The sequence below is a fragment of the Mastomys coucha genome, unplaced genomic scaffold (genome assembly GCF_008632895.1).
Source record: "Mastomys coucha isolate ucsf_1 unplaced genomic scaffold, UCSF_Mcou_1 pScaffold14, whole genome shotgun sequence".
NCBI classification, from domain to species: Eukaryota; Metazoa; Chordata; class Mammalia; order Rodentia; family Muridae; genus Mastomys; species Mastomys coucha.
The window spans coordinates 68023561-68048495 of NW_022196896.1; the positions used below are offsets into that span (position 1 = coordinate 68023561).

The following is a 24935-nucleotide window of genomic DNA, read 5'->3' on the forward strand; positions in this document are numbered from 1 at the left end:
CCTCCCTCTCCCTCTCTCCCTCTTCCTCACGTGTTCCAGTCCGGCTTGTTCCTCTCTCTTTCTGTTCTTCTCTGTTTCTTTTCTTTCTCTGCCTGTACTCCTTTTCCAGGTCCCCTTCCCTTCCCCCACATAACTTGCCTTTTATACTAGCCCTGTCCTAAGGCTGATTCCTCAGCGGGAACACCTTGTCAGGTCAGCTGAGGTGCTTGCTCCTGCTGCATTATACTGACCATTTTATAAAGTGCAACATTAATAATTTGGGTTTGTTGGTTTCTTCCATCACTGATATTATGACTATATTTGCAGTGCTGTATTTAAAGATTTATTTTATTTATTTTATGTGTATGTGTACATTGTAGCTGTACAGATGGCCATGAGCCACCATGTGTGTGGCTGCTGGGAATTGGACTCAGGGCCCTTGCTGGCCCCGCTCGCTCCTGCCCAGCTCACTCCAGAGTAATTCACTGTAGCTGTCTTTAGACACACCAGAAAAGGGCATCAGATCTCATTACGGGTGGTTGTGAGCCACCATGTGGTTGCTGGGATCCGAACTCAGGACCTTCAGAAGAGCAGTCAGTGCTCTTACCTGCTGAGCCATCTCGCCAGCCCTGCAGTGCTGTATTTAGTAGTGTATTTCACAAAGCAATATTTTCTATCCCCCAATAGAAGGGGCCCTGGATAACTTGCCTATATTGTGGATTCAGTCCTCTCTAGATGTCTCCACGTCTGACTCCTGCCTGAGATCTGACCCTCCCACTGTGTGAAGGAGAGAGATGGAGTATGTTTCAGGGAGTTAATGAGGCATTTCTATAAGAACAGAAACACTATTAGAGCAATTTCACAAACTGGAAAAAAAAAAAGCCAATGCTTTACATCGCCTGTCTTTGAAACAACTCATGGAAAGTTAAAAATAAAAAAACCCAAACAAACAAACAGCTAAACCAAGGCCCCTGGTGGGGGGTGAGAGTGGAGATCTTATGTCCCACTCATTTAAAAGCCTCCTTTTCTCTTTAATAGGATCATGGTTGGGTTTTAACCAGCATCCAGCGGATGGGGTGAAATCTTGCCTGTGAAACTGTTTACAGTTTCTTCATATACATATACAACCAGCATCATTTTAAAATGTGTTCTCAGCTGGAAGCATGTCATTCTGGCTAGTCTCTCTCTCTCTCTCTCTCTCTCTCTCTCTCTCTCTCTCTCTCTCTCTCTCTCTCACACACACACACACACACACACACACAAATAGGGAAACTCAGAGTTTCCTAGGCCACTTCCCCATATGGCAAGATTGTACGCACAATGTACCGTGAGCAGGGTGCTCCCTGTGAGGAGGGAAAAGGTGTGTCCACCACCATCCAATTAGAGTGAGTGACATAGCCCAGTTAGGAAACCACAAGCAGGAGCCTATAAATCCCTATGGGGGCTGCAGCAACATCACAGAAGGTGAAAGTCTGGCCTAGCAGCCTTCCCCAGCCAGGCAAGAAGCAGCAAAGTGCAAGAATACAGAATTCCAGGTAAGAAGGTGGGAAAGAGGCAGGGAGAGACACCAGGGAGCCAGTCAGAACATGAGCTCCGTTTTTAATGGGTCCTCAGGCAACCCTCTATGAATCTCCCCGCTTCCTCCGGGTGAGCGGTCTCCTCAGTGAGCAGCTACACCTGTGTGGAGGTTACTTTATTCCTTGGTCTTTTCCTACTTTGGTTTCTCTGTTAGGAAAAAAGGTGTGTGTGTGGGGGGGACTAGATCAGAGAGCTGCCAAGGAATGTCCAGAGTTTCAGGTAGCAGGGAACAGACAAGCATCTAGAATCTAGAATTCACCTGGAGGAAGGGAGTGGGCTTGGTTCTTACCTTGGGAGGCTGAGCATCTGGGACAGAGGGCAGGCCATGTCAGAAGGCTTTGGGGACTTTCCTAGCCTCTCAGAAACTATAGCGCCCAGGCAGACTGAGCAGCACTCTAAGACCTGCCTGGTACACACAATTATTAGATAAACGCTCTGTTTTTTTTCTCCCCTGCTACTTAAAAGTCTCTTCTTTTCAGGCCTTTCCCCCCTCTGAGCCCTAGCGTATATGTCCCTGACCTCAGCCTTCTTACTGAGAGTGATCTTGGCCAGAGCTTCTCTCTGGGTTTCCTACTGTGTTGGGTTTCCTACTGTGTAAATAGAGGCAGAGGATTTGGCTTGTCTTTCCCAGTCCTGCGCTGGGGCCTGCTTGCAGTGGGATGTTGCTGGCTTCCTTCCGTGTTCCATATCGGCTCCTATCAACCTCACCCTCCTCTAGCTCTGTCTTACCTGGAGGCTTGCTCTCTGGGATCAGCGTCTTGTTCCTACAGGCGTTAAGTGCAGAAGAATGTCTTCCCCCAGGCCCCTCTGAGCCTCACCTCTCTCAATGCGTTCTTTTCCTTCTCTTAGGTGGGAGTGCTGCGGGGCTGGACCTTCCCTCGTGTGTGGCAGGCAGGTTGGCCTGGGCTTCCCCAAGCCATTCTCATTCCCAGCTCACATTCAAATCCAACTGTTTTGACAGCGAGAATGGAGCGACCACGTGATCACGTCCGACTGTTTTGACAGCGAGACCAGAGCGATCACGTGATCACGTCCCTCCTCCCATACCCCAGGGTAGCAGGGCAAGCTTCTAGGGACAGCAGATGCGGTTGCATTTTCATGGAGCCTCCGACTTCTATGTTTATCAGGTCCTTCAACTTGGCCTTTACCCTGTCTGCCTACAATACGCATTGCTTGGCCCACGCAGATTTTTTTTTTCAGATTCAGTAGATGTGGGCGTGTGCTCTAGGACTCAACCACACACTGGAACTGCTTGCCTGGGAAGAGCCCGTTTGAAAGACTATTTTCTTAGGAGATAAGATGAGGCTCATGCTCATTAGCGAGCCCAGGACAGAGGGAGTTATCTGGGGACAAGGAACTTGTGAGATCACTGTTTCTTGCATCTCCCGGGAGTCTTGTAAACACGCAGGTGATTTTGCGGGGCCTGGGCATCTATCTGCATTCCTTACACGTGTTGATCATGTTGTGAGTAACCAAGCTTTCAAAAGTCAGGGAAGAGACCTTACTTGGGAGTGAGGAATGAGTAAATGTAAATAAAGCATTGGGTGAGTGTTAAATGTTGCAGAGGTCGGTCGGAGTCATCAGATGTTTTACATCTGTGTGTAACAGGCGGGACTGTAGAATGAGACCCACTGATTCATGCCCTGGAGAATCCCCTCTCATTGAGTAAGGCTGGGGTGTATAAACAGATGGATACTTACAGTACACGATCGATACCTGATATAGTACTAGCACTATATAGTATTATATAGTACTTTTATCATACCACCTTACATAGTAAGGCTGATGGACTTTGTGGGTCACTTCAGGCTCAGTTAGTTAAGCTAAAGGAAGAGCAGGGTGGTGAAGCCCATGTAAGAGCCTCATTCTTTGTGAGTGGGTCTGGAGGTCCGAGTCAAGAGATTTGAAGCAGCATCAGGTAGGCTGTTGGCCTTGGAGAGAGGCTTCAGGCTCGAGGCTCAGTGGTCTTTGACATCTGGCCTTTAGCTGATAAAAAGTAGGGACTTCAGTACTGCAGTCATAACTGTCACATAAACATAGGAAAGGATTGGAGGCTCCAAAAGGAACATAGCCCGGCTGAGCCTTGGCTATAACCAGGAAGGACTTCGAGCAGAGAAACTGTCTAAGATGAGCCTAGACATTGGACGAGGCTAAACTGCTGAGTGTATGGTTATTGCTTTCACTGCAATAGAAAACAAATCTTTCTCTTTGCTGAGTGTGCTAACCCAAGATACGATGTAGCAGTACCTCCAGCACCCTGAAGCATAACACAGTATCTATCTGTCATTTCTTGCTCCTGCTAGTGTATCTTTGGTCAACTGTGCCAAATCTTGATGATTTCTCAAAACTTCTCCTGGACTTCAAGGCCATTTCAAAAGCAGGATTTGCAGAGAACATCTGCTTAATTAATATTGTTTTGATATTCCTTCTCTCTGTCCCTTCCTCTTCCTCTCTCTGTGTCTCTGTATCTCTCTCCCTCTTTTTCCTTCTTTTCTCTCTTTGTGTCTGTCTCTCTCTCCCTTTCTCTGTGTTTGTCTCTCTCCCTCCCCCCCCTCTCTCTCTCTCTCTCTCTCTCTCTCTCTCTCTCTGTGTGTGTGTGTGTGTGTGTATGTGTGCTTGTGTGTACTACCCCACAGGCTTGCTACAGGATATACAGGACACAAAACTTCCTCTCTGTCCTAAGGAAGTGGTTTTGAAAGTGTACTCCCTGGACTAGTGGCTACAGCATCATTTAGGAACTTACTAGAAACGTAAGCACTTGTGTTTTCACTCATGTCCACTGAAACAGTCAAAGCAGGAAGAGATGTGTGGATTGGCAGCTGGGGTATAGACATCTCCTAAGTGAACCTGGGTATACTGTGTCTACTGGGTCCTGTAGCTCGGTTATGTTAGCTGGAGGGGCTGGGAGGAAATCCGGGACATTGGGTTTCAGATTGCAAGCTTCCTAGGGATGTTCTCAGGAATATGGTGGTGATTTTGTCTCACAGCTGAGAGAAGACAGAGGGTTCAGAGTGAGAAGGGAATGTAGCCTTTTGAGCCGAGAAAGGGTTTTGGAGCCCATGGAAAAACAATGAGTCTGGGATGGTTTCCAGTCAAAGATTACATTTTCTTATGGCAAAGGATTTCCCCACCCAGTATAGATAAAAAGTTCTTGGATTCCAAGTGTGTGTATGTGTGTATATGTGTGTGTGTGTACATATGTGTGTTATATATGTGTATGTATGTGAGTGTGCATGTGTGTATGTGTGTGTACATATGTGTGTTATATATGTGTATGTATGTGTGTGTGCATGTGTGAGTATGTGAGTGTGTGCATGTGTGTATGTGTGTATATGTGTGTGTACATATGTGTGTTATATATGTGTATGCATGTGTGTGTGCATGTGTGAGTATGTGAGTGTGTGCATGTGCGTGAATGTGTGTTTATGTGTGTATATGAGTGTGCGCATGTGTGTGTATGTATGTGTATGTGGTGAGCATGTGCTTACTGCTCACCTTTCTTTTTTCTCACAGATATTTGTCATGTAGGGCTCAGTGACCCTCAGAGGAAAGGCCATTTTAGTTGTTGTCCTTGGTGACTCTTAGATGATAGGCTGTTGTAGGTGGGCATAATTTCTGGAGAGTGGGATGTAATCTATCAAAGCATGAAAAGAAAAGTCCTATCTGTCCTGACATCCTAACAGTTGTAGAAGAAAATAGTTCTACTATATGTAGATATAGCATAGAGAAACCTCAGTATAGAGAAACTTAATACTCACTGTGGATCATTGCCCCTTGTGTAGTTATTCACTGTTGTAAGAAGAATCTCATTTTGTTCCCAAGTCTTCTATCCACAGAGGAGCAAGTTCAGCCTGCTATTCTGTATTGTCTCTGTCTCAGATGCCTCGAGTTACTCTCTTGGGCTCATTGGATTCCTTTGGGTAGATGTGCATTCTAGTTATTTTGTCTGTCCCTTCTAGCCTTCCAGGATCATTCCCAAGGAATGGTAGGGAGTGTTCTAGATGTGTATATGCTGACTTGGGGGTTACTCATAGGCTTCCTAAGAACTGTGTGTGTATCTGCCTGGTCCTAAAGTCACTACTACTGGGATCCATGGCTGGGAAACACCATAGTCTAATGCTAAAGGTATGTGACAGCCAATGTTCTGGCCAACGTGTCCTCTGTGCTCCTCACAGACTCCTCCCTTCCTCTGCATTTGGCCAAACTTTGTGGTTTTTTTCCCACTCTCTGGTTCAGAATGTCTAGGTGACAGTCAAAATCATCAGTAAACAGTGAGGGACCCACCCCAAATGATTTGAATGGATCCTGCCACATCTGTCGCTGGACAGTGGGGGTGGCTGGGGGCACTAAGAAAGCTGGGGCACCAGTGAGTGGAGTTCAGGACCTTGGCAAAGTAGATTGGGAGATGGGGAAATGATAAGTAGAACCTGCCTGGGTTCCTTCTCTGTGTTCCAACTGCAGCCCCAACTGAGTCAATCCCTTTCCTCTTAGCAACCCCAGTACAGCCCTTGGTTTCCCTCCCATTCTTCACTGTACATACAGGGGAAGGTCTAAACACTTTCTGTTAAGTGAGACCAGCAGTGAGCAGTCTTCTAAAAACCCAGTGTTCCTTCTGCTGATGTTTTGCATCATTACTACCTTTCTTCTCTGCATTTCTGCCCTACTAAGAGCACCAAGGTGGAGTCCCTACGCAGACCCACTTGTAATGAACCAAAGTTGTGCTTCCAGCTTCTTAAAAAGAATTGAAATTCTACTCTGCTTGGCTTTCAGGTTTCAAGCACAGGTTAGGTCTATCTATCTCCTCCATCTGGTACACCTCTTTCCCATTTTTCCGCAGACTTGAAAGGACTTTTCTATTGTGTCTTCCTACGAGTAAGGCATTTCCTCCATGTCTTACCTGTATCCTTCCTTCCTTTCTGAGCAGTGTGCTGTACTTACACTCCTGGGGCCATCTTGGACTAGCAATAAAGACACTCTGGAAAGCGATTGCAGTATTGCCTTTAGGAAACATAGGCCCTGCTCCATCTTACATAAGAGCTTGAAGCAGAGAGTTCTCTATGACGCAAGGCTGTTTTGTGCCCCCCCCCAATATCCCAGTGTTCTTGTTGGGACACTAACGTGGAGGGCAATGCTTGTGTCTGCTCTTCTGGGCCCCAGATGGTTCTTTGCTTTGTTCTTTGCAATTGTCTTAGTTCTTTTCTTGTTACAGGCAGACACCTGTTGTTTGCAGTATGCATTTTCTCCCATCAACCATCCAATTTCCTACCACTGATCAGTCCCCCTTCTATCCTCCAGGAGCTCAAACATGGTCAGCCTGTGCTCCACTCTGACTCTAGCAGCCTCTTGCATGAGCATTTACCCTTTGCTCCATGAAAAAACTACACCAAAATGTGGTTGCTTGTCACTTTGTCATTGTAACTCATATATCATGTAGACCCTACACTTGAGAAATGCCAGACAATTCCTCTCTGCCGTGTATTTCAACCAAGTTCAACAGTGGTTATCAGTTAATGAATGGACATGTTTGTGGAGTCTAAGATGGCTTACCTCATGTGGGTGGCACCCTTGAGGGGAGTTGAGAGGTTGCTGACAGCTCAGCCAAGACCCCTTTCATATGGCCTCCCTGGGGAAACTCAGGCTGCTCCTATGGTGACTAGTTTTCTGTAAGGAAACCAGGTGGAAAGTATTTAGATCTCCCTGACATAGCTGCAGAATTCACAAATAGTGAACTCACGTCTGGTGCATTCTTCTGAGTGCACCTGAGTTACTAGCATGTCCACATTCAAGGTAGGTGAGCTGGATTCCACCTCTTGATAGTAGTCTGATGATAATGCTATAGAAGGCTGAGAGATGGAAGACACGATTGTGGTCATCTATAATGTCTAACCTACTCTGCAAAAGTAGCCGCACTTACATATCGAGAGAGACTATCAGAGAAGGCTGCTAAGCTCCTGCTGTGAGTAAACACACAGACCTACGGCTCCTTCAGCTCTTACAATCTTTCTGTCCTTGCTTGTTCTGCCATATTTTAGGTAGACAAGTTTAATGGGTGACTGGTTATATGGATGTTTGTGTTGTGTCCTATATTCAGGTTACAGGAGTTGGAAGGTGTGTTATGTGTGCTGGCAGTCAGACTTCAGCCCCAGAGCCAACAGAATACCCAGTCGCCTAGAGTGGGCAAATAGAGGCAGAAGACTGATGACCAGGAGAAAACCCCATTCCTGAGGATTGGTTCTGTTCTTTGCTGGCTAAAGGGCTCAGAGCAAAGGAGCTGACTTGGTATACATTGTCTGATGAAGACCCACTGGTTTGAGTCTTTGGAAATGGAAGTTGTAAGCCAGACAAAGACCTGTGCTCAAATCCAGATCAACTTTGAATCCCAGATGTTTATACTTGCTGGTGAGGTCTCATTAGCTCCACCTTTGTATTTTAGAGATGAAGAAACTGCGATTGTGTAACTGACTTTGGGGTTGCCCAAGATCACATAGCTAGGAAATAGCCACATGAAGACAGAGCCCAGTTCCAATGTTCATTATTCGTGTTTAAGGATTCCATCACTTAGGGGGTCAATTTGAAAGAAGGTGCCAGAAAGGTTAGAATTCAAGTCCAGCTCTATAGATGTGTACATATCTGTCTCTGTAAACTTAAGATCATGTTTGTATGTTAACATATTCTATGGATTTATGCTTTTAGACATACTGATTCCATTAGGCAACACTAGATACTTTTCTAGCATCATAACAGGTCTCAGCTCAATTTCTGACTATGATGCCAGAAAGTTCCAGGCTATGGGGTAGAACCTAAACAGGAACCGGGCAGAATGGCAGAAGGTAGACTCTGATGCTTTGTTCAGATCTGCCAGCTCTGTATCTTTGCCATGTTACTAACCCCCTCAACCATCAGCCTTCAAAAAATGCTAGTGAGCCCAACCATGTGTTGAGCACTCCCTCTTTTCCAGCACTGTGGTGAGTTCTTCATGTGACATGTCTGTTATCCTGAATTTCTACCAGGTTGGGTTCCCTTTACAGCTGAGGGAATGTGCCACCTACTTTCTGTTCCAGGTACTTTTTTCACTGTACATGAAAAGTCTTGTTCCCACTGAGGTCCAAGACTACCAACCAGAGTGAGCAAGCTTCCTGCAAACGACTCTAGATAGCAAAATCTGACCAATGAATGTCACTTAGAGGTGGGCAAAAGGAGTCTGAGCTGATAGAAAAATTTCACATTATGAATTTGTCTCAGGATGGAAAATGCCCATCTTTAATGGGACAAGCTTCACTAAACTACGGGTGATACTGATGGAACAGATTGTCCAGGAGGCCTGGCCATCTCCCTTGGCTTCTTCAGAGGGTGTGTGTGTGGCGGGATGGGGGTCTGATTAAGGAATGGCCAACTTTCATTCTGACATGATTATGAAATCACAAACAGCACCCTTGTGCTGCTTGGAGGCAGAAATCCCTTTATTCTTGGCATAAAAACCAAGTTGCTCTCTTTTCTACAGAGTAGCAATGATTTTTGAACAGCCCATGACTTTTGAATTTGCCTCTGGCCAGAGCCCTTGCTGATAAAAGCTATTGCCATCCCCTTATGCATTGCTCCCTGCTCACACCAAGGATCCTCTCTTCCCTTCGATGGCTAAAGTTCTGAGATTTCCTGCCTGAGATCGTGTTGCTGTGACTGTTCTCTTACCAGGTGGAGAATACTTTAGAAGGTGTGCATGAGGCACGTGTGGGTTTTTAGGATTTTGTTTACCACACTGAATATGACTAAGCAGTAGGTGCTTGAGCCAATAGCTAGTCAGCATGACTAATGGTCAATACTGTCACCTCATTCTGTTCCATCTGACTCAGAAGTGTGACAGCTGCCCAAAAGCCTCCAGGCATCAAAACGAAGATAATCACAAACTTAAGCTCATTCTCTCGGGTTAATTCAGTCCTGTCACATTCAGTACAGGATAGGATTTTAAAAAAATTCTAATTGATCCTTAAAAAGAATATCACATGGATACTCACCTCTGGTTTCACTCAAATGACCTCTATATCCCCCTGTCTTATTCAGAGTTTCTATTCCTGCACAAACATCATGACCAAGAAGCAAGTTGAGGAGAAAAGGGTTTATTTAGCTTACACTTCCACATTGCTGTTGATCCACCAGAGGAAGTCAGGACTGGAACTCAAGCAGGTCAGGAAGCAGGAGCTGAGGCAGAGGCCATGGAGAGATGTTTCTTACTGGCTTGCTTCCCCTGGCTTGCTCAGCCTGCTCTCTTATAGAACCCAAGACTTCTAGCCCAGGGATGGCACCACCCACAAGGGACTCTGCCCCCTTGATTACTAATTGAGAAAATGCCCCACAGCTGAGTCTCATGGAGGCACTCCCCCAACTGAAGCTCCCTTCTCTGTGATAACTCCAGCCTGTGTCAAGTTGACACACAAAACCAGCCAGTACACCCTCCAACCAACTTCAGGCTCCGTTTTTATAACCTAGTGAGTCTAATTAGTGCTGTCTGTATGTGTATGGTATAGAGCCACTCACCAGGGCATGCGAGACCTAACAGGGGCCACATCTCGAAAGAAAGCTGACCCTCTGTTTCTTAGCAGTCAATAGCTGTTAGTGGCTCATCAGCTAGGAGCAGGGCTTCAAGAATCCCTCCGCCATGCATGCTGACACAGTAACTGGCTTGAACTTGCACAGGTCTCTTGCAGGCAGCCACAGATGCTGCTGCATTCATGAGTGCAATGGTCCAGTCATGTCCAGAAGATACAATTAAGCAGAAGGCTTCACTGACCTCGGGCTCTTACAATCTTTTCTTCTCTCTTCTCAAGATGTTCCCTGAGCCTTTTGGGGAGGGAGTTGAGATAGATGTCCCATTTAGGGATAGATGAGCACTCCACAGTGCACTTTGATAAGCTGTCTCCATAGTAACTGCTACCTACCCTGAAGAACCTTCTGTGATAAGGGTTGAGAGCTGCCTAATCTATGGATGGAAACTTAAGTATCTAGAAGGCAGTTTGACACTCTCCATTTTGCAAAGCAACCACCATAGGTTACCCCTTAGGGCCAATGGTTCCTCAGTCACCAGCTTGCATTTCTTTATTTCTTTTTTTCTTCTTATCTGTTGAAACATACTTCTTATTATATGTATTCTGATGTATTTAAGGGTTTGATGATACCTGTGTTTTTTAGTTGTTATATTTTTTTTCTGTATATAGAATTTTACAGTGGGGGAGAGAGAGAGAGAGAGAGAGAGAGAGAGGAGAATATTAATCAGTCTAGGAGAAATATATTCTGAAGTGCCCTATACTGTTTTTTCTTTTCAGTTTACTGTCCTTTTGTAGCTTACAAGTTAGACTGAGAGATGACGTAATCATGTCCATGTTCTTAGGCTGTTTGCATTCTCCATATGCAGAGGTCAGGACACAAACAGCTGATCAAAGGCACAGCTGACCAGTCTCCCAGGCCTGGGCGAGTACCAGAGGAAGAAGATACCTGTCTGCTCAGGGATGGGCCATCTGAGCCTTTTACTTTACTACATCCTTTCTCTTTTTTTTGCCCTGTCTTCATACACACTCCTCATTTTCATATCCCCTGTCCCACTTTACAGCCTATCCCTGTAAGGTGCACCGAAACATGATTATTTGTCTAGAAAAAAAAAAGTAGAGATCAACTTATAACTCAGTTGCTTGGAATGAGGCAGTCTTGAGATTTCCTCCTGGCAGCCAGGTCAACTCAGACTCCAGGAGAGAAATCAAGTCACTAGTGATCTGGAGATGTGTTTAAAGTAACTAGGGCAGGGAATGTGTTTGGCTGGGAACCAGAGCAGATGATTTCTTCCCCTCTCTAGGCCTGCCAAGGACTCGCTGTTTCCTATACTACAACATTTTTGGTTCCAGCCTTCCATGAGGTTTTCATTATTGAAAACTGTCACTTTTAAGTGCCCGTGCTTTGCTTGTCTGAAGCCACTTCTGGGGAGAAGGGCTTCACAGTGAAGCACTTGTTTTTGCTGAAGTCCAGAGAGAGAGAGAGAAGCCATGATAGCTCCTTGACTTGGGAGTAGCCTGGGACATGGACAGGGGCTAGGAGAACTCAAGGAGAGTGCACTAGAGGATTTCCTTTCCTTCTGGAAACAGTGGTCTTGATTGGCTAGACAGACAAGCTGGAGAGAATGACTGACTTCAAATTCTTTTTTGTTCCCTGACCAAGGAGTTCTCCTGCCCTGGAGTAGAATTCTTATACAAGTTACTTTTCCAGCTGCTGGAGCAAAACACCAGACAAGAAGCAATTTAAAGCCAATTATTTTTTGTCTTATGGTTTTAAGGGACCTTAGTCTATCATGGTGTAGAAGGCATGACAGGAGGGGTAAGAGGCAAGCTGGTCATGTTGCATCTGTAGTCAAGAAGCAAAGCATGAATAGGAAGTGAGACTGAACCATCAAACCTCAAGGCCTGCACCCTGTAACCTACTTCCTCTAGGAAGGATCCACCTCCTAAAAGTTCCACAGCCTTCCAAAACAGTGCCACTAGTTGAAGACTAAGCACTCACACACAAGCTTGGGACAGTTCCCTTCTAGACCACACTCCTCTGACTCCACAGCTTCATGGTTTTATGGAACATCAGCTAGAGACCATGCCTGGATAAGTTCGATCTGACATTTTGGTGTTTGGTGTCAGAGCGATTTTATTCATGCTTATAGACTTCCATATAAACCCAAGGAAAGCCTGACTCAGAAACAGTATGGGCCTTGGGTGGGCACTGCACTCATCCAAGCAGAAGCTGCAAGGCATCTCCTGAGTGAAAAGTAATTTTTCTGAATCAACTATCAGATAACTTCTGATCTGGATCAGGTTGGTGTCAGAAGGAGGGGTATGGAAACAGCGCCCCTGGTGGTGGTACCTTTTAGGGCTCCTACCTCTGGCATGTGTTTATTTATTTATTTATTATTTATTTATTTAACAAAATCCAGACAGGCCACATATCAGGTTTGGCTGCATATTATAGAAGCATATAAAAGAAGGCAGTCCCGGAGTCAACTCTCTTCTCATTGTTCCAACCCTTTCCACGAATCCTTTCAACATGTGGTCCAAGATGGCAGCTACAGTTTAGCTGCCAGTGAGCATGAACACTGAGGACCAGTGGAAGGACAATTGGTAGAGACCTTGTTGGTAATGCAGTTTTTTTAAAACTGATAATGGTACTTATGATGCAATGTGATGAGGTGGTACATATATATTACATAATGAATGATTACTTGCAGTTCACATGCTAACCATTTGGTATAGATCTCATTTGAAAATCTCCTAGCTTCTTTGGAGTATGTAGTACATCTTTGTTGACTGTAGTCACCTGTCATCTTGTTGTACAATTAAAATAGAATACTTATTCTTCCTGTCTACTTCTAACTTTGTACTAGTTGACCAACATTTCACATCTTTTCTGCTCCCACCTTCATCTCTGGAGACCTCTATTCTACCTGTGAGTTCTATGTGATCAACATTTCTCCTCTACCTATGACTTCTAAATGATCAATACCTCTACTCTACCTATGACTTCTATGTGACCAGCATTTTAAGATTCCACATCCAAGGGAGATTTAACAGTCATTGCCTATGTCTGGCTTCTGTTGTTTGGTATGATATCCCTTTTACCTATGTTGAGGCAAGTGGAAGAATTTATAATTTAAAAAAAAAAACAAACACACAGAATTCCATATGTATACATGTGCAACATATTCTTTACTCATCTGTGTTTGGGTATTGGAGTGACTCCAAATCTTGCTTACTCATAAACTCATAAATATGAGTGTCTCTTTGATACACTGATTTCATTTCCTTTGAATAGATAGATACTAAAATAGTGGGGTTGTGAGTTTCGCAAGTATTACTTTAAGAGACCTCCCCAGGAAGATTACACGTTTCAATGACATTCCTTTTGGCCCAAATTTCTCATATGGACATTCCTCATTTTAGAGGATGATGGGAAGTGTGGTCTGCATGAGGGTTGACTGTGGATGCTGTGGAGAGACAGTGGTTATATTATTGGAGGAAACAGGATAGATAGGTATTAGAGGAGGGGAAAAAGAGTCTCTGGCATAGAAAGTATAATTCTGAAGAACAGAGGGCTTTGAAGCCAACAGGTTTGGGTGTAAACTGGAGTTCTTTGTAGATATACTATCATGGCCAAACCCCTTAGTCTCTGATTTATTCTCATATATCTTGTATAAAGTGGTATAATATTCACCTCCTAAAGATAAATGAAGGAATGTGTGTTCTGCATTTGTCACAGTCATGGTGGCTATGACATTAGCCCATATACTTGTAAATTTGGCTTTATTTTCTAGTCCAAAGGCATAAGCTAGACATGGTTGTATTTTTACTTCTTTCACACACCAACTAGAGAATCAGTTAGCCTGGCTAGGGCCAGTATAGCTGGGGACATGATGTATGGTTGAGCGTCTTAAGAGGACAAAACAACTCCTAATATTGTATGGCTTTCATGCTACCAAACCTGAGGACAGGGTTAGAGGTGAGACTTAGGAAGTATTTGTGTTTCAAGAATGTGTAAGTGAGAGAGACCCACTGAAGCAAGAAAAGCTAGCAGCAAAGTGCTAGGCCAGATATACCCCAAGGCAGAACTCTCCACTGTCCTGTCACTACATCTAGGAAGCAAGGCTGTAGGTCTGAGTCCTTGGACTCACAATTTCCCTACATATGAGAGAGGATTACTGGAATATTCCCAGTGCTTTCCCTGGATTAACAAAGTGTATCCATCTGGACTACTTCAGGTTGTCCCCAAGGGAGGCCCAGCAGTGCTTCAGATTACACCTCAGGCAGAATCTATAATTGGGCAATACAGCCAAGAGGCCTATAAACATGATGCAGACTCTGACCAAACCAGGCAAAGAGCAAGCAGAGTAGAGAACATGCATGCTTCCGTATTAGCCCAGCTGTTGTAACTCTTTCCCTGACCCCATGACTTCCTGAGGCCAGAGGAAAGTGGGCAGGTAGGAAGGAGCTCATTCCAAGCAGAGCATGGTTTGTTCCTGCCTGCATTGCCTGGCCATCCCTGAGAATGGGTGTTTACTGCTATAAGGAAGCAGAGAGAAATATGGCGCTGACTTGGATTCTACCCGTATCTTGGAGCCGCCCTCAGCCCTGCATGGTCTTGGCTAGTCAGTCTCTACATGGCATAAAGACTTGTGAGCAAGAGCAAACACCAGCATTGGGATGTTCTGCTGGGCTGCCTTGCTGTGGCAATCGTTAGCTGGTCTAACCAACAGTTGTATGGTATATGTTGTGGGAAGGGCCATGGGGGAGATTTCAAAGGACAATTGATGGGCCAGTCTTAGGGGAGGAATGGTTCACGAGCTTCTATGTGATATTCACTTTTTGGATACTCATTCTCTCAAGATATTCATGCCCTGCCTCCCAGAATGCTTTAGACCAGGAAGTTAGGAGTGTGGGGAACCTCTAAGTGCATGTCAGAATTGTATATAAAATGAGGGTCACTCTCTAGGGAATTACAGTTTCTTGGTGTCTATGAGTCATTGACTTAAGGATCTTCTAGATACTGAAGACCTAGGATGCTCAAGCCTCTTACAGTTTATGAACTGTATAAGCCTCCTGTATACTTTGAATCATGTCTGGGTCACTTATATCAAACACGAAGGAAATGCTAGATGGGTTATTGCTATAATGTCTGGCTTAAGGAATGATGACAAGAACAAGGTCTGTGTATGTACAGCAGAGATGCTGAGAAAAAAAAGGAAGACCAAGTTTCCCAACTGTGTTTTCTGACTTTAACAAGTATCCTTAGCAAGTGGGTCTTTCAGATATAACATCATCCTGTGAAAAGGAGGGAAAAATGAGGAGAAAAACACTAAGTACCTTTATGAAATGGGATCAGAACTTTTGTGAGAAACTCCTATCTTGGGTCTTTTTGGGCACCAGTCTCCAAGCACCGCTAGGCCTACAACTCCCAAAACTTGGACAAGCTGGCTCCCTCCTATTTGGAACCTTCCTAGAGTCTTGTCTCCCTTGAGACTCCTCCCCCTCCCATATAAAAGACTGTATTTGGGGATACAGCAGAGATGCGTATTTTTTCAACCCCCTCCCCTATTTTCTTTTGGAATTTAGAAAAATGGAAACTATCCAGATGGGAATTTGATTCACATGTCTTTAAGCATGTCTCTGAAAGGGTACATGGTGATCTATCCTGATGCTGACTGCTGGTTGGCGTCATCTGGGGAAGATCATGATTACTGATTTGGGGATCCGCTTTCAGGTACAATTTCGCAGGATGTTAGGTACTTTTTGAAAGCTTCCAGATGATCCTGGCGCACAGCAGTGCCAAGAAACATCAGTTGAAGCCAAGTGGGGACTTCCTAAGAAGACATAAGTGAATCTGAATCTGGGGCTTAACAGTTTCCTAACTTGACATGTGCTAAGCGAGCCTGAAGATATGAGGGTAAGGGGCGAAGGGTTATCACTTCTGCAAACTGTTTCTGTGCACTTTACCAGCACCATCTTAGTAAAGATGCTTGGCCCTGCATCTAAATGCAATATGCAATCACACTGACAAAGTAAGATTAATTTACTGAATTCTCCTCAGAGTTTTTCCATCCCAGGTTTTAGGGGTTGAGGTATTTCTTCCTTGTTGGCCACTTATCCCCATTCATTCCATCTTAAAATCAATTTTAATTTTGGGAAATGACAAATTGAGGCAGAGAGATGGACAAGGCACAGGCTTTCTCTCAGGAGTGGATATGGCCCAATGTAAAGACAGATTTGTCAACTTCTCAGAGAACATGGAAAGATTCAGGGGTGAGTTCCTGAGATGTGACTTTTGTCTTGCCTTGGTGGTGTGTTATCACAGCACTTTAGGCCAGCAACCAACACATGGCCACATAATTAATGTTCAGGGGCCCAGGGAAGATGTAGTTTCCTATGTGGGTCCCCACCAAGACCTGGGGAACTCCATCTTGGAGCTAGTGAGAGAGCAGACATCACTTGATCTGTGTCTGAGAAGGAATGAAGGCCTAAAAGGCCCAGTCTGTTAATGAGATGAAGTTAGACCTTCCTGAGCCTTGATCAGGGTACTTCTACAAAACGCAGCAATGCTGTTCCAAGCTCAGGGCAAAGAAGGGCTCCAGTGGCTTTTCATCTTATGACCCAGGCTACCCCAGATTCCTATAGGAAGTCACACAGTTTGAGGCAGACTCTGACCCTTTGTCAACTCTGATAGAAGCCTTTAAGGTTTATAACTAGAGTAGGTGGAAGATGCTTGAAGAAAAGGATCTTAGAGAAACCCATGAAGCTCTAGCTGCCCTGATTTGGTTGACACCCCAGGGTAACCCCACAAGCCCCTGAAGATCTACAGTCAGCTCCCAATAGGAGCAGTGACACCCGGTTTAGAACCAGTGTGCAGACTGTAACAGGAAGGTCACCTCAGAGAGAGCAAGCTGAGTGGCATCCCACGCTAAGCCCAAGCTTGGGTCTGGTCCCCTAAGGGAGAAAGTTACCCCGTGAGTATCCTGAGTAGCCTGAGTAGCCTGCAGGCTCTGCCACTTCCTTCACAAAGCCACTATCCCATCAGCAGAGCCTGGACCTTAGGAAAGCCTTGGCTGGCAAACAGAGAGACAGTTTTATTAGATACAGAGTTTCCAGTTCTATTGTGACTCAGCTCCTTGGTTCAGGGTTCCAATAGCAGCTGTGCAATGGTGGCTATACCTGGGCAGCCTGGAGCGAGGAGTTTGACTTTCTTTCCGGTTTAAACACTTGCTTCTATTTCTCTCTAGAGAGAGCAGATAAATTTCTGAAGAGCCAGAAAGGTCCTCATCAGCTAGCTTGATAGGCCTGGTTCTAAACTCATGTACATTCCTAACAGACAGGTTATGAAAAGGAAGTGGGACTCAGGAATTGCTAGTGATATTTCTTGGGCACGAACTCCTTAGATCCCACCCTTATGTGTAAAGAAAGATGAAGAGGAGTGCCATCTCGGTCCCTAGGACCCAATATTTACCTAAAATTTGAATCTCTTCAGAGCCGCAACCCTGTGTGCCTTATGGGGTGGGATCAGGACCCACAGGAAGCTACCTTGCTACCTCAAGGTCAGGGAAAGTCTCCAGTTTTATTTTATTTTATTTTATTTTATTTTATTTTTGGCAGTGCTTTGGCCAAAGTACCTCAAGAAAATCACCCAGGAAAGGGGACTAGGCTACAGACATAAATAAATGCTATTTGTTAAGATTCAGAGGACAACACCGTGCTCCCTGTGCATGGTGAACTACAGGTTCATAGAAACCCATGCCCTCAAGAGAAGAGTCGCAGCCACACATATCACTAGAACATCCAGGAGAGATTTTTCTGTCTCTGGTTCTAGCGGCCAGAAAAAGATGTCAGTCGTGACCGGTTAAGACCTAAGAAGATAATCATCTTGAGGGTGGAGGGTGGGATGGGTGGGATGAGGCAAGAGAGAAAGTGCTGATTTCTCAATGCTGGTCTCTATGCTTAATGAGAAGCAGGTTTCTCAGGATTATGCTATTTAAGCTGTTTAACTCTGAGGGACTTCAGTGTTGAGCAGTCTGGGCGGTCCAAAGTAAGCATCTCTGTGTTGGCTCCCTCCTCGCCCCCTTCAGAGTGGCCCGGGGGACCTTACTTAGCCTGTGTTCTGCTCCCTCTCGCCAGAACAAAAGCCCCACCAGAGCCTCACTCGGGTGGCATGCTTTATTTCTACCTTGAACTGGGCAAAAGAATCCAAGGTTGAGGAGGCGCAGTAGCTTCCTGCGCGTTGTGGTCCCACCCCTGGCAGCAGACAGCTAACAGTAAGGGCTGATGGGTCCCGGTGAGAAGGCTTCCTTTTGCTGGTTTCGTCTATGATCGGCTGAGACTGCCCACGTGGAACCAGGCAAAGCTCCCCGACGAGTGAAACCAGAGGATCTTCTGGCTTCTGGTGATTTGTTGAGGTGTTCACGAACTCAGCGACTGAGTTCGGGCACGGTAGGACAGTGCATAGGATGAAGAGAGAGCCCTTGTCTTCGGTGGACAGCTTATGTGTGAAGAGTGAAGAGTGCTGCAGGGGACCACGGGGCCAGTGAGGAGAATGTGGGGAGGGCACTGGGGGTCAGAAAGTGGTGCAGGCTTACACTGGGGATAAGGAGACACCTTGCCCAGAGAGTGGCGTGTGGACTCAGGTCTGGAGGAGCTAAGAGTAAAAGCTGTGGCTCCGGCAGAGGGGCAGGGACTGCTCAGATTCATTTCTGGAGAGGCAGGCACTCAGGACCTGGAAACTTCCATTCCAGGCAGGTCTGTGGGAGGGGCCTGGGGATTTAATATCAGTCAAGTTCATAAATACAGACGCAGGGAGACAACTACACATGGTTTGAATTTCCTTATTTGAAAATATACACAGCAAACATTCTTGTTCTCAGGTGCAATTTCAAGACCTTGTTCTATTCCCCATCCCATCCCCACCCCAGGACCACCTTCCCATGGGAGCTCATGATCCTACTGACCCCTCCCTCTTTCTCCTCCTGTAGGCTCAGAGGGTCCTGTGCGCTCAGGAAGTTGGTGCAGACAATGCTCATCTTGCTTGTGTTAGTAACTGGGGTTTCTGCTTTCACCACTCCGCCAGTGGTGCACACTGGAAAGGTTTCTGAATCTCCCACGACATCGGAGAAGCACACAGGTGAGAAACGACCACCTCAGCTGGGGCAAGGCTTCCCGGAAAACAGATTTCCAGTGGGGTTCAGTTAACAAGCAGCAAACTACAAATATTCATGGCTTGGCAAGCGAGATGACAGATATCCCCTGTCCGAATGCTGAAGCCTTGGGTGTGTGTGCCTTTCCTGCCAAGAAGAGAATGGGAATACGACCAATTTGCTCTTATTCAAAGATACCTTTACTTTGGAGTTTGAGAGGTCAGGAGAAGACTTTGGACTTAATCCAGATTATAATCAGTTAAATTTGTTGAAGCTGTTAGCAGAACAACCATCTCTGAGACAAGATTAGAGACCACTGCTCCAAGAGGGGGAGGGAAGGATTTTTTTTTAAAATTAGTTAATCTATTTACTTTATGACCTTAGCTTACCCTCCTTTCTCTCCTCCCAGTCCTTCCCTCTCACCTCACCCCTGCCCTCCTTTTGCTCTCCCTTTCTCCTTAGAAAAGGGAGGCTTTCAGTGGACCCCAACCAGCCTTGACATGTCAAGTTGCAGCAGGACCAGGAGCATCCTCTCCTGTTGGGGCTAGACAAGGCAGCCCAGTTAGGGGAAAGGGATCCAAATGCAGGCCACAGAGCCAGAGACAGCCCCTGCTCCTGCTGTTAGGAGTCTCACATGAAGACACAGCTGTACAAACGGTTACATCTGTGCAGAGGGCCTAAGTCTGTCCCATGCATGCTCTCTGGTATTCTTGGGGTCTCCGTGGGCCCCTATGGGCCCAGGTGAGTTGATTCTGTGGGTTTTCTTGAGGTGTCCTAGACCTCTCTGGCTCCTTCAATCCTTTCTTCGCACTCTTCCATAGAATCCCCCAAGCTCTGCCTAATGTTTGGCTGTGGGTCTCTCCATCTGTTTCCATCGGTTGCTGGGTGAAGCCTCTCAGATGACAGTTATGCTAGGTGCCTTTCTGGAAGTATAGCAGAATATCACAAATAGTGTCAGGGTGGACTCTCTCTCATGGCATGGGTCTCGAGCTGGGCTGCTAATTGGTTGGCCATTCCTTCGATTTCTGCTCCATCTTTATCCCCCCACACCTTGTTGGCAGAGAAATAGTGGGTCTAAGGTTTTGAGGCTGGGTTGCTGTCCCAGTTTCTCCATTTGGAGTCTTTTTCTGTTTGTTGGAGATGGTCCTTTCAGGTTCCATATCCCCCATTGCTAGGAGTCTTAGCTAGGGTCACCTCATAGATTCCTGGAAGTTTCCATTGCCCTAGACTTCCTGGTCATCCCACAAATGCCGCCCCGTACACTTCTATCCTTCCTTCTGCCCCCTTCCCCACCCCTTCCCCACCAAGTTTCCTCCCTCTGTCTATACCCCTGACTATTCTATTTCTCCTTCTCAGTGAGATTCAAGAGTCTCCCCTTGTTATTTAGCCTCTTTGAGTTCATGGAGCACAGCATGGTTATCCTGTACTTCATGGCTAATATCTATTTATAAGTGAGCACATATCATGTTTGTCTGGATCTGGGTTTCCTCACTCAGGATGACATTTTCTGGTTCCATCCATTTGCCTGTGAATTTCATGATGTCATTGTTTTTAAATAGCTGAGTAATATCCTGCTATGTACCTTTGGCACATTTTCTTTATGCATTCTTTGGTTGAGGGACAGGTAGGTTGTTTCTAGTTTCTGGCTACTATGAATAAAGCTGCTATGAACATACTGGAGCAGGTGCCCTTGTGGGATAAAGAAACATCTTTTGTGTATAGACCCAGGAGTTGTATAGCTGGGTCTTGAGGTAGAACTATTCCCAGTTTTCTGAGACTCTCCCAAATTGATTTCCAAAGTAGTTGTATAACTTTTTAAGCCCACCAGCAATAGAGGAATATAGAATTTTAAAGGTGGAAACCACAATCTTATCTGTACAAGCAAGCCAAGAGCCTTGTGCTCTGCCAAGATTAGGTCATCAAGTCAACTTCAAAATAGTCCTTGAATGTCTGCACAAGCCCCATCCCCCAAAGCAGTCATATTATAAGTAGATGGTGACAACTGTATATTTCTGGATGGGAGTCACTGAGTCAGAGTTACTAGAAACTGACTTTCCAATGACTGGAGTCAGAGACAAATGATAGTGGGTAATCAGATGAATGCTTAACATAAAATGGAGTTTCTTTAGCTGTCATACCTTTGACTTGAAACGTATCATCTGCTATAACCATTCCCTTTTACCTCTATTTACATAGTTCAACTTTTAATATCACCACATAAAAACTGAGCCTGTATTTAAATCTTTTAGAAAAGATTTAAAATTTTGCCTTTATTTGTGTGTGTGTGTGTGTGTGTGTGTGTGTGTGTGGTGGTTGTGGTGGTAGTGGTGGTGTATGTATGTATACTCAGGTGTCTTGGAAAGCCAGAAAAGTGTCAGATCACTTGTAGCTAGAGTTATAGATGCTTGTGAGCCTTCCGATGTAGATGCTAAAGAATTTCCAGCCCCAACCCTTTTTGTTTTTTAAATTATAATGTGAACCTGATTTATTTGCCTCCACAGGATAGAAATTGAAATTGATGGTCCCAGGTTATCATTTGGGAAGTCTAAAGTTATAGTAACAGAGGGTATTACTTATGGGAACCTGGGTGCAGGTCATTTTGCTTGGACCATGCAGAATCTTGCTTAGATGTGCTATGTATCCTTGGTTTGGGTCAACCTTCATTTCGGGGACTTGTTTTGTGATGTGAGCAGTTTTGGGACCTAATGCCTACTATCTCTGACTTGCAGTCCATGGAGACAACTGCCAGTTTCGTGGTAAAGAGTTCAAATCTGAATTGAGGCTGGAAGGTGAACCCGTGGTTCTGAGGTGCCCCCTGGTACCTCATTCCGATATCTCCAGCAGTTCCCACAGCCTTCTGACCTGGGGTAAATTGGACTCTTCTCAGCTGATCCCAGGAGATGAGCCAAGGATGTGGGTGAAAGGTGACACACTCTGGGTTCTGCCAGCAGTGCAGCAAGACTCTGGTACCTACATTTGCACCCTCAGGTAAGACTCTCTGGGTCCAGGGTAATGTGAACTCAATGTCCAGGCAGAGGCAGAACGGACTCTAAGGTTTTCAGTGACAATTGTACTTTCAAAATACATGAATGGTAATCCACACTATGTTCTCCTTTATGCAAAAACTCCTGTGCTGTTTAGGAATATATCTATATCTATATCTATATCTATATCTATATATATATCTATCTATTTTTCTTCTTCTGTCAACTTGATATAAGCTAGCTTCACTTTGGAAGAAGGAATCTCAACTGAGTAATTGTCTCCATCAGACTGATTTGTAGGCAAATACATGAAACATTTTTCTGGTTAATGATTTATGTATAAGAGCCTAGCTCAATGTCTATGTTTATTGTTGTGGAAGAGACTCCACAGCCATGTTACTTCTTATAAAAGGAAGAATTTAGTTGGGGCTTACAACATCAGAGGTTTTGTCTGTTATCACCATGGTGGGCAACATGCGGGGGGAGCAGGCAGACATGGTGCTGGAGAAGGAGCTGAGAGTTCTACATGGGGGATCCACAGGCAACAGGAAGAGAGAGACACTGGGCCTGGCTTAGGCTTTTGAGACCCTCAAATCCCCCTGCCAGTGACACACTTCCCCCAACAAGGCCACACCTACTCCAATAAGGCCACACTCACCCCAGCAAGGCCACACCCACTCTAACACAGCCACACCCACTCCAACAGGGCCACACCTCCTAATCTCTCTTAAAGTAGTACTACTCTTTAATGACCAAGCATCAAATATACGAGCCTCTGGGGGCCATTCTTATTCAAACCATCACACCCACTGTAGGTAATGCCATCCCTGGTCAGGAGGTCCTGAGTAGGATAAAAAACTAGGCTGAAAGCCATGTGCAACAAGCCAGTATATGGTGTTCCTCCATGGCTTTGGCTTTAGTTTCTGCCTGTAGCTTCCTGTCGTGACATCATGACAGACTGTGAGCTGAAATAGACCCTCTCCATGTTACTTTTAGTTCTGGTCTCACCAGTGATGATGGAAAGCAAACCAGGACAACCCCTTGTCTGGACATGCTCATAGCTCCCTCCCTCCTCCAGTGTATTTGGTCTCTGCTCAAATGTCACCTCTCTAGAGAGAACTCCCTGGAGCTGTGTTAGCCGGCACAGTGTTCAGTCCTGGTTCCTTGTCCCAATAGTACTTTTCTTGGTGACATTTTTCCCGTGAGACACATCTGTTCTGCGTGCACATATGTAATACTTGTCTGCTATCAGAGCTGAGCCCCAGAAGGACAGAGACTTGTTTTGTACTTCTCACAGGTAACTCCACATGGTGGAGAAACAAGATGCAGATGGGAAATCTCCAGCAGAATTTTAGAACTAGATGGAGTCTTAACATCAGACTAATCCAAATGCTATTGCACAGATAAGAAAACTGAATAGTCATGGAAGTTGTTCTGGGGCAGGAGGAGGCCTGCACTATGCATCTCCTTAATCTATGTCCTATTGCTTTAAAAAATGAATTGTTATAATACACATATGACGTAGATCCTACTGTGTTGACTGTCTTTAAGTGAACCACTCAAGCAAGCTAAGCACTTCCACACTGTGGCACCAGGATCATTACCATCAACCTCCAGAACTCCCTCTTCTTCACAAACTAAAGCTTGGTCCTCATTAAACTACAGCTGTCAGTCCATTTCCCTGCCCAGCCCCTGACAACCACCATTTACCTTCGGTCTCTGTAAATCTACATCTTGTAGATGACTCATGCAAGTCTTATAGCCCATGTTGGAATTCCCTTTCTTTCCAAGGCTGACTATTGCTGTTTTGTGGTGCAAACATCCCAAGTTCTGTTTGTCCATTTGTCCTTCCTTCTGTAATCACAGAGGTTTGCTTTGTGGCTATCTTTAGGAATGCTACTATGAGTAACTACAGAAGTTTTTGTTTGTGTTTCTGGATCACCTGGCAGTTTATGATTTTCTTTTGTTTGTGAACTGCTGTTCTATTTTCTGCAGCAGCTGCACTGACTTCCATCCGCACAAGGGTTCCATCACTCTCCAGTCTTGCCAACACTGGTGGCTTATTTATTTTCACAGTGATGTTCTAACATGTGTGACGTGGTGCCTTGTGTCCTTGGGTGTAGCTTTCTGTGCTCTTCCTTAGCGACTTGTGTCTACTTCTTGGAGAAATGGCTATTCCAGTCCTTGCTGGTTTTGAGAACTGCATCGCTTATTGTAGGATTTTGGGATGTCTTCTAATTAGCTGTACAACTTGGGGATACTTCACCTCACTCCATGGGTTGCTTAGGCACTCTGTCCGTAGTGTCCTCCTCATGAACACATTTACCTTTTGGTGAATTCTAAGTTATGTCCTTCTTTTCTTCTAGTGTTTCTGTTCCTGGGTTCAGGGAATCACAGATAAAGTAATGAAGCTTTTCCCTTTGTTTACTTCCTGGGCACTTACACACTTAACTCCTATGTTTCAGGGCTGACATGCTTTGAGCTAGTTTTTGCATGCAGTGTAAGGCCAGGGTGTAGGTCTGTTTTTGCACGCACCTTTTTGCTTTCTCAACACTGTTTGTTGAAAGGATTGTTCTTCAGCGATGACATGTTCTGCTGCTCCTCAAAGAGTAAAGTTGTTGGCTTCATGTTCTGAATAGTTTCTGGTGTGGTTCTTCTGGAAGGGTTAGGACACACCTTTGGCCTGACTAGAGAACAGCCAT

General features: G+C 45.2%; 1 protein-coding gene across 4 annotated transcripts in view; it reads left to right on the top strand.

Annotated features, from left to right (window-relative positions):
* Window positions 1–1387: 1387 nt before the first annotated feature.
* Il1r2 (interleukin 1 receptor type 2) overlaps window positions 1388–24935 on the top strand; it is a 40541-nt gene continuing 16993 nt past the window's right edge. The window contains exons 1-3 of one of the 4 annotated variants that reach the window (XM_031367321.1): window positions 1388–1514; window positions 19088–19236; window positions 21979–22237. In XM_031367321.1, the coding sequence (XP_031223181.1) occupies window positions 1417–1514; window positions 19088–19236; window positions 21979–22237 (506 nt within the window). In that variant the 5' untranslated portion in view covers window positions 1388–1416. Of the gene's footprint in view, window positions 1515–7393; window positions 7514–18210; window positions 18502–18529; window positions 18549–19087; window positions 19237–21978; window positions 22238–24935 lie in introns of those variants that run through there. The other 3 variants (XM_031367322.1, XM_031367323.1, XM_031367324.1) reach the window with 3 other exon arrangements.